Here is a 15,870-nt window from a genome sequence, read left to right as displayed (position 1 = left end):
AGCACCATGATTAGTGAGTATAACTACTTTTTGACTTACTTGGAAAATCACAAAACACATTTGTCATAATCTGCAAGCAGCAAATTATATACCAAATGTGATAATGCATTCTTCAATTTCCACCACTTCCATAATAGTAAAACTATACAAATTCAGAGTGGCTAATGAACCTAAGATGCAAAGTATCAAGGTATTAGATGAAATTGGCATACATCAAGAAAACCCAATGACAGTGGGGTAATATGAAAAACTCTGCATAGGCAAAGGTAGGACCATGAATTCAACCCAGAGTGCCTGGGTCTGTGAGGCAGGGGTGATAATCAAGAAACCAATGTGCCGATTTAAAAATATGTCCAGTATTCTATTTTTGATGTAGTCAAAAGTTTCAATTTATAGTAAATGGAAACAGTCAAAAAGTTGTCAACTCGCAGATGACAACATGTAGTTTGTGTGGTTTTGAAAAAAAATAGCAACTTCCAATTTAGGTTAACCACCACCAAAACATCAATGTATCTTTTTCAGAGTATCCAGCAGAGAAATCCCTCTTAAAAAGATTGCATATAATGTTAACTTTGTTCATTTGGGGCACAGAGGCCAAAGATTAAAAAATAAATGAACAAAACGAAACTGTTTTTTAGAGATCTAAAGCAAAGGGCTATGTTGCTTCTTCATAACTACAGTAATAAAATAATGCCAGTTTGGTCAACTATGAAAATGAAGCCCTTTCTTAACTCTTCTTTATATGGTTTGCTTTATACACCAACCATCCAAGCAGATCATCAACCAAGTAGAAATGCAGCTGTTCTACATTCAGATAGAATATGGCATCAATGTAAAAGATATTTTAAGGATAAGATGTTAGTATCAATGGGCGGCAGGGTGGCGCAGTAGTAGTGCTGCTACCTCGCAGTAACGAGACCTGGGTTTGCTTCCCGGGTCCTCCCTGCGTGGAGTTTGCATGTTCTCCCAGTGTCTGCATGGATTTCCTCTGGGTGCTCCGGTTTTCTTCCACAGTCCAAAGACATGCACGTTAGATGCATGGGCAATCCTAAATTGTCCCTATTGTGTGTGCCCTGCGGTGGGCTGGCACCATGCCCAGGGTTTGTTTCTGCCTTGCGCCCTATGTTGGCTGGGATTGGCTTCAGCAGAACCCCGTGACCCTGTGTTAGGATATAGCGGGTTGGACAATGACTGACTGACTGACTGTTAGTATCAATTTCTCCCTTACAAGAATATCTCACAGTATATTGAACATCTGGAAGGTACTTGGTATTGGCATCTTTAGCGATGTTTATATTGACAATGTGTTTTCATCCTTGGAACAACTGTCCCTCAGATATAGCATTTTATGAACTTTTCTTTTAAAGTTAGACTCACTGAAGCATCCTAAAGGCTGGTAGAGTTTCATGACATTTATTTGGTTAAGAACAACATGAACAAATATTTGCCAAATTCTGAAGATGTTTTGAGCAGCTGCTTGTAACGTGAATTTGACTTTTTTTCTAATTTTAATCAAAACTAGGGGGCTTTGCCCCCAGCTCGCTTTTCTCGCCAACCCCCCCATCCTCCGCTATGCACCAGCCATTTCGTATCTCTGCCACTCACGTATGTGGATTTCACTTTCACCAAACAACAAATCTTTTAATTCTCGCGGATATACCTCTTCATTGGGAAGAAACACTACATTTCCCTGATGGAATTAGACGATCTACAAGTCTCCAACTGAAAGTTTAAATCGGAACAATATATTCGATCTCTTTTCGCTGTTCCGTTATTTCACCAAGTAATAATTTCCATTTGTTTGTGCTAATGCGATCTTTACTATAATTTTTTTGAGACTTTCGAATTTTAGTACTTTCGTTACCTCTAACCTGCTCTGCATGTGTATTGCACCACCGTTTTTGAATTCTTTACAACGTTCTACTTTGTCATCTATTCTTTGTCTTTTGTTTCCTGCCCCAGGCGTGGTTAATTCTCTTGGCACAAAGTCTCGTCTCGCAGGTCGTGAAAGTATCTCTCTGAAAAAGTCTCGTCTCGTCCCAGGCTAAAAAATCTCGTCTCGTCTCATCACAGGATTTTTTTATTATAATAGAGAGACATGAAATCCTTTTCCTACTATTTGAAGATAGACTTTTCTAATCTTTCCTCAATATGCTCTGAAAAATATGCAATCTCTAAAAAAGATATAATTTGTTTTCAAACATTTTTTTCCAAATGAGTGTACCCCTAGATAATCTGAGGCAACAAGAATAAGAGGGCATTTTAATTAGAATTTAAGAATATAAATGGAAGTTAGCATGGTCTAATTCAACTTAGTTGTACATTTCACATATTTTGGGACTGCCCGATTCTCAGATCTTATTGGGGTAAAATCTTTGCTTATCGAAAAGTTTTTGCACTCACTGAAAAGCTCTGCCTGGGGTGATACCTGATTGAACATCACTGCTTAATGGACAATCTATTGTGGTATCTTACACTGGATTACTATCACTTTATCCTACTCCTCAGTTGGAAGAATCCTAATCTACCTACCATCATGTCCAATTCTGCATAAAATGACAAAAATCAAAATTACTTTAAGGACCTACCCAAATCAGTTTTTTTTTTTGGATTTGGAAGGCATCAATTGATGTTGTCCTTAATCAGCTACAAATGTTGATCCTTTAGGATATCTCAATATTTTTGATTGGCTACTCCTTATTAAATCTTTTTTTTTTATTTCTCTCTGAGTGGGTAAGACAGAGAATTTCATAGTTTAGGGCGGCACTTGGCACAGTGGTAGCGCTGCTGCCTCGCAGTTTTTAAGCCTGGGTTCCCTTCCCGGGTTCTCCCTGCGTGGAGTTTGCATGTTCTCCCCTTGTCTGTGTGGGTTTCCTCCGGGTGCTCCGGTTTCCTCCCACAGTCGAAAGAAATGCAGGTTAGGTGCATTGTGTGCTTGGTGGGGGTGTGTGTGCGCCCTGCAGTGGGCTGGTGCCCTGCCTGGGGTTTGTTTCCTGCCTTGTGCCCTGTGTTGGCTGGGGTTGGCTCCAGCAGACCCCCGTGACCCTGTGTTAGGATATAGCGGGTTGGATAATGGATGGATGGATAGATGGATCATTCATTGTAATATAATATATAAATACAAAAAAAATCATTAAAACAATAACAATATTCTGAAACAATTATGGATATTAGCTGCTCTTATCATAGAAGGCTTGGAGGAAATAGGAAGATATCGAAAGAAAGCTTTGTTTTGTGAGATGGGAAATCCATTTGTCTTCAGATCAGAGTACTAGGGTGTTGTACTGTGTTAGCTATTATGAATGTAGAGAAAAGCCAAGCAAAATGACACCTTTTATTGACTAACTAAAAAGATTACAATATGCAAGCTTTCAAGGCAACTCGGGCCCCTTCTTTAGATTACATCTTGCCTGAAGAAGGGGCCTGAGTTGCCCCGAAATCTTGCATACTGTAATCTTTTTAGTTAGCCATTAAAAGGTGTCATTTTGCTTGGCTTTTCTCTTCAGATCAGAGAGACAGTTAAATGCTGTCAGATGAGATGGGTAATCAAAATGTAACTATTTATGGGTGTCCTGTGTCCCTGGGCAGGATGGGCTGTGCTTTTCTGCAGATAATACAGTTATCTTTTACTGTTAGATGATACGGGGAGTAGAGATCTCTTTTCTCCCACCTCCATTAACCAATATTTTCTACTTTTGCATAGACTTGTCAGTTATTCATCAATGTTGCCATCGACACTCCAGCTATTGACTATCATGTGTCACTGGCACAAAGTGCACTGCAGATATGTCTTACTCATCCTGAGCTGCAGAACGAAATGTATTGTCAACTCATCAAGCAGACAAGGAAGAGGCAGGCTGATAGCCTTGCAGGGCCTGTGCAGGTAATAAAACTTCATTTAGTGTGATTTGATTTTGCAGGCTATGTCATTGTCACAGTGCACGGGTGGCTGTATTGAGATGGAGACTTGTGGGGCAGTACTCTTATCTTCATCAGTATATTTCAAAACTTGACTGTCTGATATATGCTGTCCACATTGCAGCCTGGTTCTTTGGTTAGAGTTGCAAGCAGACTGATAAAGATTGTCTATTTGCAGGGCTGGCAGTTGCTTGCTCTCTGTCTGGGCCTCTTTCTGCCTCCGCACCCTTTCCTCTGGCTTTTAAAGTTGCACCTAAAGAGGCACAACGAGTCCAGGTAAGTTACAGAATAGATGGACAATCCCAGCTGAAGAACTGTGGCGGCCAGGTTGGCATTAATGAAGAGAAGATAGACAGACATGCACTGACTGCGCTCCTCTTCTTGTTTCCTTGGTGGCCCCTTAGAACAGAGGTGGGAAAGTATGCTGTTTACTGTCAACGGTGCATGGAGCGCACACAGCAAAGGGGAGAGCGTCAAGCCAAACCCTCTCGCATGGAGATCCTTTCCATTCTGTTAAGAAACCCTTATCATCATTCTCTACCTTTCAGTGTGCCAGTACATTTTTTAAATGGTACCTACCAGGTGTGTGTCATTTTGTTTCTTTCATGTTATTTGTCTGACTGCTTCGTTGCGTCTGTGACTAAGTCTGGTTGTCTCATAGTATTGGTGTGTGTCCAGTTCTGTTTCTGCTTGGCCATATCTACACCTCATTGTCTGAGTCTGGTGACATACTGTATATGCATTTGCCCAGGTGTGTACTGTGTACCGTATCTTGATCTTCTTGCATTTTCTTTTCTCTGTCTGCAACTGTTTGGGCATGTCCGCATTGGCTTGCTTCTGTCGGTAACTGCTTGAGCGTGTTTCTTACTGCCTGGGCATGTCTGTGTCTGCCTGGGTGTGTTGTTGACTGCTTGGTAAGGCCAATTTTCAGAAGTCTCAAGGGGTTCTTAGTTTATTAGCTCAGGAAAAATCTTTGTAGTCTGAATTACCACTTACCTATTTAGTCAGAATTAAATATATATGCAGAACACAAGACTGTCAGTTCTCTAGGTTTTCAAAGTTACATGTACAGTAGATATCACAGTACCTGAGATGCGAATGTTTGATTTACCATTTGTTTCTGTCATTCATGAGTAAGATTTAAAGAATAGATTTGTTGGTCAGGTAGACATGCAGCCACACGTTCTCTCTGGAGGCTGTCACCCGTCACATGTCTGCACCTTCTTGAAGACTGTGTTTTCTGGCATATGCGATGGGAACAGAAGGGGGAAGCCATGGCAGGGAATAGTACAAAGAGTACTCTGTATATCCAACACTCTTTCCAGGTGGTGGGCTTTGATGCGTCAACGACAGTGGATGAGTTCCTGAATACACTGAGCCAGGAGACGGGCATGAGGAGACTAGCACAGGGCAGCTTTGCTCTTTTCACCTATGACCCATCAGGAAGTGGCCTTGAGCACTGGCTGCATGGAAATATTAAGGTAAATTCAACTTCTTATTTAACAAATAACAGTGCAAATCTTACTTGAAGTTATGTCCTTTAGGATCTCAAAGCCAACCCTTAGTGGGACCCCACTGAAAATTATTTAGGAAGTCAACCTTTGGATAATGCTTGACGAATTTTCTTAATTTCCAGTCACCTCTTGCTTCAACAGATATGTGATATTATTTCTAAATGGGAACAAGCTTCCAAAGAGCAGAATCCTGGGAAGACGGACAGCAACAGAACATTCCGACTTACTTATAAAAATAGGTAAAGGTGTTTCTTTCTAATACTTAAAACTCTAAAATTCTAAAAGAATTTGAGACAGTTCCCTGTGTGATACCTACAAACAATTAAAGGAATGGTCAATATTATGCGATATTCAAAGTAGATATACTGTACTGTATATAAAAGCCAAATACCACAGACTCACTCATCACGAACTCTCCCGAACCACAAGAACTTGGGACTTGAAACTTGGAATGTAGGTTACCGTTGACCCGTAGGTGCTTGCTAAGAAACGGTTTTAAAAATTTCGTGGTCCAAGCACGTTCTGCCTGTATGTCTGTCCACTTTTCACGACAGAATTACTTAACAGATTTAGATCTGGATGTTTTCTGTAATTTGCTTGAACTTTCTGGTTGATTTTGTGACTTCTTTCATCACGCTAAGTTCGCTTGCGGTACTGATGTATTTATGCAAATCCAAGAGAGTGGCTGTGGGCCGAGAGCAGGGGGGCGGGGCCTTCCTCATTCACTCGCCAGCCTCTGTTCAAGTTGGTCTACGTCTCGCCACGTGTTGGAGTGCACCTGGCCTCTGCTTAGCTAGCGATACCGGTTTGTTCAACAGACATTATCATCTACAGATTGTTAAGGAGTAACGTTTGGCGTTTTTGAGAGACAGATCAACAGCTACGTGTGTTTTAGAGGGCAGCTGCTGATTGACAGAGATATCACAGCCATGTGCTTTTCTCCCCTCGCGGGTAACGCTCTCCCGTCAGAGCTGAACACGATCAGATACAGTGCCACCATCTATTGATTTTTAAAGTTTGTCCTGTTTCATTACTATGTGGGCGCAGCCATAGGGTACAGCTAGTAAATGATATAGGAAAGCTAATAGGTAGAATGTATTAAACCTGCAAGAGTGGTTCTGTTATATTACAGGCACTATGTGAAGCACCTCTCACACATACAACAACAAGAAGCACATTTTCATACAAATGATGTAGCTCAAATTGCTTTACAAGATGAAGAAAGAAAAAATATGAAAATTAGGAAATATTAATTAACAAAGAATAAAGTAAGGTCTGATGACCAGAAGGAGAGAAAAAACAAAAAAAAAATCCTGAGTGCTGGAAAAATAAAAACTAAATCTACCTAACATAAATGATCTCAATCAGTCTTCATGATCTTCAGGCTTCACGTGAAAGACTTCTTAGATGATGATGGCCTTCAATCCATTAATGTAGCGACTGCACGGTGCTTTGATTAGGTGGTGGTGGCGGCGCAGATCGCCACCACAGAAAACCGGAAAAAGAACAACAGGGAAAGTAGGGGTTAGTACGGATTTTTGGAACCATGAAAAAAAAAAAGATAACTAAATGCATATAATAATACATTTTTATTTATTTGTAGGTGTCTTTCTAAACACTCAAGGACACCGAACAATAGGCAAAACACAGATCACAAACAAAAGTAAAATACAAAAGTTAAAATCAGACACAGCAATTGTAATCAAAGAGAAAAAGCAGTCTTAAACAAATGAGTTTTAAGTTTAGATTTAAAAAGTGAAAATGATTCAGTATTTCTGATCTCAGGTGGTAGTGAGTTCCAAAGCTGGGGAGTAGAGGAACTGAATGCTGTGCTCCCCATAGTGGTAAGACGGACGAAGGGGACAGTCAAGTGGATGGAGGAAGAGGAGCTAAGGGTACGGGAGGGAATGGCAACATGGAGGAGGTCAGACAGATATGGAGGGGCGAGGTTGAGGATAGCCTTAAAAGTTAGTAGGAGAATTTTGAATTGAATTTGGAACTGAACTGGAAGCCAATGAAGCTGCTGCAAGATGGGAGTGATATGGTGAATAGAGGGGGTTCTAGTAATGATGCGGGTGGGCAGCTGAATTCTGGACCAGTTCAAGCTTATAAAGAGATTTGCAAGAAAGACCAAAGTAAAGGGAATTGCAATAATTGAGACGAGAAGTGACAAGGCTACAAACAAGGATAGCAGTGGTGTGGGGAGTGAGGGGTGAATATGATTAATAATACGCAGGTGGAAATATGGAGTCTGGGAGATGTTACTGATGTGGGACTGAAAGGATAAAGTACTGTCAAGGATGACACCTGTGGGGAAGGGGAGACAGAGGAATTATCAGCAACAAATGAAAAATGATCAGTTTCGGATAATGTTGATTTTGTACCAATGAGGAGAACCTCAGTTTTGTCACTATTTAATTTAAGAAAATTTGAAGAAATCCAGGATTTGATTTCTGCTATGCAAGCAGTAGGTTTGCTAGTGAGATAGAGCTGGGTGTCATCAGCATAACAGTGGAAGGTAATGTTATATTTACAAAAGATGTTGCAGAGGGGAAGGAGGTAAATAATGAAAAGCAGGGGCCCCAGGACAGAGCGGTGGGTTGGGATGTGAAAGTTTTAAGCTGAACAAACTGAGTGCGGCAAAAAGGTAGGATCTGAACCAATCTAGTGGACTGTGGGTAATGCCAATCGAAGATAATCTATTGAGAAGAGTCGTGTGACAAATCGTGTCAAAGGCTGCACTCAGATCAAGGATGATGAGAATAGGAGTTAAACCAGAATCAGCTGCCATAAGGAGGTCATTAGTCATTTTTATAAGTGCCGTTTCTGTACTGTGGAGGGGACGAAAACCAGACTGGAACTGTTCATACAGATTATTTTGAGATAAATGAGAATGAAGTTGAATAGCCACTATTGCTTAAAGAATTTTGGAAATGAAGGGTAGATTAGACATAGGACGAAAATTACTGAAATTAGTCGGATCGGCACCAGGTTTTTTCAGTATTGGGGTTATTGCAGCAGTTTTAAAAGATGAAGGAACAGTACCAGTAGTGAGAGAAGAGTGGATTATAGCAGAGATAAGGGGGACCAGAGAGGGGAGGCAGCTTGGATTAGAACTGTAGGGGGTCCGTCCAGTTGACAGGTGGGTGGCTTAGACTTACAGACAAGATCTGAGATTTCTGAGAAGGTAGGAAGCTGAAAAGAGGAAAATGAGGGAGTTGGTGGGTGAAATTCAAATGCAGTACTGGAGGAGTCCATACAGAGAGACTGGTGTATCTTCTGGATTTTTTCATTAAAAAAGGACATAAGGGAATTGCAAAAATCAGTTGAGTAAAAGAGAGAAGGTAAAGAATCCGGGGGTTGTGTGATATTATGAAGCAGTGAAAACAATAACTTGGTGTTTCCTTCATTGGAAGAAATAATGAGAGTATAATAGTTAGATTTAGTTTGGGCAATACAGTCCTTGTAATAAAGTATATGGTTTTGGTACATCTCCTTGTGAACAAAGAGTCCAGTTATTTTATATAACTGTTCAAGTTGCCAGCCTTTGGCTTTCAAAAGTCGAAGTACAGGCGTGAACCAGGGAGCAGAAGAGGAGAAAGAAACAGATGTAGTTTTTAATGGAGCGACAGAGTTAAGAATACCATTAAGTCCAGTGTTATATATACAGAATATCAGGGTTACATTAAAATGAAGTTAGAAGAGAGCCAAGTTAAAGAACTGCTAGAAACACATTAGATAGATAGATAGATAGAAAGTATCTATCTATCTATCTATCTATCTATCTATCTATCTAATGTGTTTCTAGCAGTTCTTTAAAGTGCTCCACTTTATCAGCTTGGTGAATTCCTATTGGCAGGCTATTCCAGATTTTAGGTGCATAACAGCAGAAGGCCGTCCGCCTCAGCACTTATTTTAAGTTTAGCTCTTGGAATTATTAACGGGCACTCAATTGAAGATCTAAGGTTACGATTTGGAGTGCAAGGTGAGAGGCATTCCGAGATATAAGATGGTGCGAGATTATTTAAGGCTTTGTAAACCATAAGAAGTATTTTAAAGTCAATTCTAAATGACACAGGTAACCAGTGTAGTGACATCAAAACTGGAGAGATGTGATCGGATTTTCTTTTCCTAGTTAAGATTCTGGCAGCTGCTTTCTGCACTCTTTGCAATCGATTGATGTCTTTTTTGGGTAGTCCTGAGAAGAGTGCATTACAGTAATCTAGCTGACTAAAGACAAAGGCATGAACTAATTTCTCAGCATCTTGCAAAGTTATAAGAGATCTAACTTTTGTGAAAAAATGCTGTCCTAGTAATCTGATTAATTTCTGATTTAAAATTTTGGTCAGAGTCCAATAATTACCCCTAAATTCTTTATCTCTGTCATAACTTCCAATCCTAATGGATCAAGTTTATTTCTAATACCCTCATTATATCCATTTTTGTCAATCACTAAGATTTCTGTTTTCTCCTTATTTAGTTTGAGAAAATTGCGTGTGTATGGAGAATATGAAGAATTTCTCTGTCATGCTTATAATATGCAAATGTTTCCTATTTGCACAGCATTCGACCAACATTTAATATGTCACCTCTATCTGGTGCCATGATAAACAAGAATGTATGAAAATATATAAATTTGTTATATTGAACAGAAAATACAATTCCTCTTGCCTGATGTACTCCTTAATACTATGAGGGGCATTCAAATATAAACAGGAGTTTATGAGCTACACTTTATTTATTGAATATAAAGAAATGACTTCTAGCTATGTTATATGGGTTGGAGACGGTGGCACTGACCAGAAAGCAGGAGACGGAGCTGGAGGTGGAGATTGGCATTGGGTGTGATGAGGATGGAGAGGATTAGAAATGAGGACATTAGAGGGTCAGCTCAAGTTGGATGGTTGGGAGACAAAGTCAGAGAGGCGAGATTGTGTTGGTTTGGACATGTGCAGAGGAGAGGTGCTGGGGATATTGGGAGAAGGATGCTAAGGATAGAGGGAAGAGGAAGGCCTAAGAGAAAGTTTATGGATGTGTTGAGAGAGGACATTCAGGTAATCGGTGTGTCAGAGCAATATGACGAGGACAGGAAGATGATCCGCTGTGGTGACCCCTAATGGGAGCAGTTGAAAGAAGAAGAATGAAATGACATACACTCTATTTTTCTATGCAGTTTCCTGCCGCTGTAATACACTTGTTCCAGTACTCAGGAAGCTTCTTAATCCCAGAAAAGTAGAAGTCTATTGAATGCATGTTGATCCATCCTCGCACAGCATCAATAACCCCCTCGTTCGACTTGACTTAAGTGGACCGTTTAGATGATAATCCCTCTCTGAATGACTTGCATCAATCATACACTCTAGCCTGAGAAGAAACACTCATCCCCAAAGTGATTTTTAAGTCTTGAATAAATCTGAGATGGAATGACTCATTTGTCAAAAATGTCATCGTAATTCGCTGTGCAACACTACTGTGTACCTCCTGCTGCGAAATATTGATTACAACAGACAGGAAGTGGGGCGAAACAGCAGCTAGCACTACTAACGACAAGTCCAACTTGTATGTGTTTGTCCATTGAGTCATTTCTACCTTGCACTCTTTATAAGAACAGAGCATGAAAATTCCTGGTTATAACTGAACGCCCCTCGTATTTCCATACCACTTGTGTAGTGACCCTGACAGTTTCTGAAACCTTGTGTGCATATCACAGGAAGGTCTAAGAAGCAGAATCCCAGCAGTGACTCAACACGTGAAGTGTCACTAGTATATCTTGAGCAGCAAACTGCTCCACACACACATGTGTCTTTCGTAATGAGGTGCATGCAAGTGCCAAAAAATGTAAAAGTACATGCAAGTGCCATCTAGTGGCTGTGATTGAGTGTGAGCAGAGCAGAGTGCTCCATACATACACACACACACACACACACACACACAGGTCTTTCGTTTATATATGTCTAATCTGAAGGCTGAGACAGCCTTGTGGCACTGAAAGCTAAAATCAAAAGGGCAGTGTCCACTTGGTACTACAGCAGGTACCCTTACTGTGGCACATCTTTGGATAATTTGTGGGTGTCTTTCCTACAGAAAACAGAGAGTATATCCCTCACTTCTGAGTTGTTTGGTCTGCTCTTAATCCTCCCACAGACTATATTTCTCACAGCTTGCAAGGGGAGAAACTGAAAGAGAGAGACTGCTACTCATGTATCAGACCAACGAAGAAATAATCCTCGGACAGTTTCCTGTAAACAAAGAGCTGGCCTTGGAGATGGCTGCACTTCTCACACAGGTACGCTAGGCTTCTTTTTGGTTCTTTTTGGTTGAAACCCCCAACCCTTCTTTAGTTATTACGTACTTTAGCTGCTTGTATAGACATGAGCCTAGTGAAATTGTGTTTTGGGTCTGTAGTCTTCATATGGGGTGTGATACATTTCATATTTATATTCACTGTAGATGGTTGCTGAATCTGGCCATAGTAAATGTCCAGTGAGATCTGCTATGGTCCTGGGAAAGAGAAGGGCCTACATTAGATTAGAAAAGCTTACTTAAGACAGTGTCAGTTTACAAGACTTCTAGTCGGAGGGGATGTCAAAGTTGATGACAGCAGGTACTAATCTCGTTGCTTTAAGATGTCAGATTATACGAGTAGAAATCGCAAGGTATGTCAAATTAGGTAGCTGTGTGATGACTTACCTGCACAGTTTTACGTTTCCAAAGTATCTTAACTTGCTCTTTTTTCTGACAGCCAATAAAGTGCTGAGTGATGGGGCTGGTGAATATGTAAAGGCTTTATGGGTATCCAAGTTCATCTCCTGCAACATCAGACACATGGGACTTTCTTCTGCTTTTCATGTTCAAAACACCTGCGTTCCTTACTACTCTTACCAAAATTATATGTATCGTTCTTCTAAGTGAGAGTGCCCTCACGCTCACACCAGCCCATCCCAATAACCTAAGACAAAATCAATCAAACTGGCTGGACTGGGGAAGTCAAACTATACCATTGATGGGAGTGCACTGTGATTGCCCCCACATCTCTGAGATTATGTAAATGAAGTCTGCGACTACAATTCAAGTAATGTGACGTAACATTTAGCGATTTACGGTGCTTTGAACAACCAGCATGCCCGTTAATGAAAATGCGTGCCATTAGTTTCTTATTTCTTGAGATTAAGTTTCAGAGGTTGGAAATGCTGTACTAATTTGTAATTTGTAATTCAGGCAAGTTCAATCAACCATGTAAACTTTCTTAGTGGGGCAAAATGAAATTTGTCGCCATGGGGGGACAAGTTGTAAACTTTAAATTCATAAAAGTTATATTTATTTCATGAGCCAAGATAAGTTTTTATATTTCATGAAATTCAGAATTAGGTGAGCATCCATCACCCCTTGCTGGTAAAGAAGACAATGACCATTAAGTGATCGATTAGTACATGCAACACAACAACACAGCAACAGGAAGCATCTCTGGAAGCTGTCATATAGTGAATAATATCAGGGATGTACCAAAAATAATGTTAACCATAAAAAGAAACAAATATGCAGAATAAACATAAGGATATTACTACAAGCATGATAAGATAATGTGTTGTAGATCTTGGTAAATGCATGTGCATCACCTTGAAGCACAATTGTGACTCCAAGTGCAGATGATTGATTCCTGCAACTAGCAAAGCAAATAAAAGGTGATCATGAGTAGAAGATAGTTTGTTTGAGTATTATAAAGAGGGTATCTTTAGGAGACAAGATGCTGATAAGAGGAGAAGAGTGAGTAAAATACAACGTATTACCTGAAGATGGGCTTAAATGATGGAATCCATGGGGTGTACTCCTGGGCAATAGTTTCCATGCTATCTCCATCAATGCTAGTGTATGCTATAATTTCTTGTCAGACTAGTAATAAATAGTTATACTGGACTTGAGATACTCATTTCTCACAGGTGGAGTTTGGAGATTTTGATCACCCATGTGCGACCACAGCCGGACAAGTGTCTTCCCAGTCCAAGTCCAAGCAAACACTCAAACAAATACTGGACAGGTTCTACCCGAAACAGTATCAAGAGGGCTGTTCAGATGACCAGCTCCGGTAAGATTGTGTTTTCTGGTTCAGTCTCTTATTTATAGTGGTATACATTAGCATGTCTGTATAGCAGCTTTGAGTAGGGTCAACTTAAACTGAGAGCAGAATCTAGAAAATGTATTCATTTTTGACAATGTCATCAAAACCCAGTGTTCCACCTGGCATCAATCTGGAAAAATTAAGACATATCTCTTGTGGACCACCAGGGTGCATACAGCTGCCCTAACCCCGACACAGACAGGCAGGACACAAATTGCCACACAGCACACCTTTATTTTTCAGCTGCCAGTTCCCAGCAATATAAAAATAATGTCCACAATGACAGCACAGTCGTTTCCTTCTCTCTTCTCTCCGCCTCCACTCCTCTCCCAGCAAGCTTTGTCCACTTCCTCCCAACTCTGGCTCCTTGAATGGAGTGAGGCGGCTCCTTTTATTCAGCTCCTGGGAGTGCTCCAGGTGGTCATCAGTATTACCGGGAATCACTCCCAGGTGTGGTGGAAGTCCACTATAGGGCTCAGCAGCTCCCCTGTCGGCCCCCAAGTACTCCACTCTAGCTCCCAGGGTGCCCTGCGGGAATCTGTGGTGCTACAGCCAGGGTTGCCCTCTAGTGCCCCATGGGAGGTAGTGCCTCGGAGATGCTGTCTTCCCTGGTCCTTCCATCCAACTGGCATCCCGGCCAGGCAATGGCTGAGGCCACCTGTCACACTATAAGTACCAAAGTGCCACAATGGATACTGTGCATGTGTGTTTGTGTAGGTGTGTAGATTACCTGTAATGGACGTACAGTGTTTGCAGTGGATATGGATGTAGGTTTTTGAGACACAATTCATCTGTTTATTGTGTCAGTTTGCACATAAACATTTGAGTTGTGCAGATCCTTGGGTACTGCTTCAGAACGTACATCTATATAACTTTCCTTTTGTCCTATTTTTAGGCAGCTGCGCCAGATGTTGATAGCAAAGTGGACATCTCTGAGGGGGCGAACAGCCTCAGACTGTGTCCGCATTTACCTGACTGTTGCAAGGAAATGGCCTTTGTTTGGAGCTAAGCTGTTCTTTGCTAAAGTGAGTAGCTGTGTGTATCCAATGAAGGGTCTCATTTTACATAGTTCTGTTACACATATTAGGACAGTGCACTCGGACTACATGCCATAATAACTTATTTCTTTTTAGACAATCACATCATCGCCTTGCCCAAATGTCCCTGTATGGTTAGCAGTTAATGAAACTGGCATCACTGTCCTGGAGCAGAAGTCAATGGTGAGGATTGGCCTATCATACTGAAATAGTCTTACAGCTGATCTCTGCTAGCAAAAGGTTTTGATGATCACTACAACAGTAACTTGTGGGCAGCTTTCTTAAGAGTATAACTCTCAGGTACTCTTCTGCCTTTCTTGGCATTTATTATGGCAACTCTTAGGCCTGCTGAGGAGCCACTTTTAGGTATGGTAACTGAACTGTTCATCTTTTTTTTTTTTGGAATGTCACTTTTGGTACTACTCTGGTACATTGTCATGCCAGTCTTGTGCAGTGGTCTGGTTTGTTTTATGCTTTAGAGAGCATTTGATTGTTCTTTGCAGCTGATTATCAGTTTAGACCCATCCCTGTGCTGTTTAAGAGTTAATCAACTGTTTACAGAATTACTCTTTGGTGAATTTCTGTACGTGACCAATTTTGTGTCAGTCTCTGATGATTAGTCTGATCCAGTGGTGTGTGTCTCATAAACTGATCATGCATAGACTAATCTTTGTTCTGTGATATACACTCACCGGCCACTTTATTAGGTACAACTTACTAATACCGGCATGGACCCATTTTTGCCTTCAGAATTGTCGTAATTCTTCATGACATAGATTCAATAAGGTGCTGGAAACATTCCTCAGGGATATTGGCCCATATCGACATGATAGCATCACACGGTTAGTGCAGATTTGTCAGCTGCATATCCATGATGGGAATCTCCCGTTCCACCACATCCCAAAAGGTGCTCTATTGGATTGAGATCTGGTGACTGTGGAGGCCATTTGTGCAAAGTAAACTCCTTGTCTTGTTCGAGAAACCAGTTTGACATTATTTGAGCTTTGTGACGTGGCGTGGCGCATTACCCATCCTTATCCAGAAGATGGATACACTGCGGTCATAAAGGGACGGTCATGGTCAGCAACAATATTCGGGTAGGCTGTGGCATTTAAACAATACTCAATTGTTACTATGGGGACCAAAGTGTGCCAAGAAAATATCCCTAACACCATCACACCAACACCTCCAGCCTGAATTATTGATACAAGGCAAGATTAATCCATTTTTTCTTGTTGTTTAAGCCAAATTCTGACCCTACCACCAGAATGTTGCAGCAGAAATT

At 40.9% G+C, this 15,870-nt stretch overlaps 1 protein-coding gene across 3 annotated transcripts in view; it reads left to right on the top strand.

Annotated features, from left to right (window-relative positions):
• Nucleotides 1-15,870, top strand: part of LOC120516519 (pleckstrin homology domain-containing family H member 2-like) — an 82,029-nt gene that overhangs the window by 58,661 nt on the left and 7,498 nt on the right. For all 3 annotated transcript variants that reach the window (XM_039738242.1, XM_039738241.1, XM_039738243.1), the window contains 9 exons: nucleotides 3,704-3,883; nucleotides 4,097-4,194; nucleotides 4,323-4,500; nucleotides 5,244-5,399; nucleotides 5,574-5,671; nucleotides 11,577-11,718; nucleotides 13,370-13,515; nucleotides 14,444-14,573; nucleotides 14,682-14,768. In XM_039738242.1, coding sequence (XP_039594176.1) covers nucleotides 3,704-3,883; nucleotides 4,097-4,194; nucleotides 4,323-4,500; nucleotides 5,244-5,399; nucleotides 5,574-5,671; nucleotides 11,577-11,718; nucleotides 13,370-13,515; nucleotides 14,444-14,573; nucleotides 14,682-14,768 — 1,215 coding nt within the window. The remainder of the gene's footprint in view (nucleotides 1-3,703; nucleotides 3,884-4,096; nucleotides 4,195-4,322; nucleotides 4,501-5,243; nucleotides 5,400-5,573; nucleotides 5,672-11,576; nucleotides 11,719-13,369; nucleotides 13,516-14,443; nucleotides 14,574-14,681; nucleotides 14,769-15,870) is intronic.

Source organism: Polypterus senegalus, chromosome 16 (assembly GCF_016835505.1).
Source record: "Polypterus senegalus isolate Bchr_013 chromosome 16, ASM1683550v1, whole genome shotgun sequence".
NCBI lineage: Eukaryota > Metazoa > Chordata > Cladistia > Polypteriformes > Polypteridae > Polypterus > Polypterus senegalus.
Note: the sequence above shows the minus strand (reverse complement) of the source record. Positions and strands in the feature narration are given on the sequence as shown.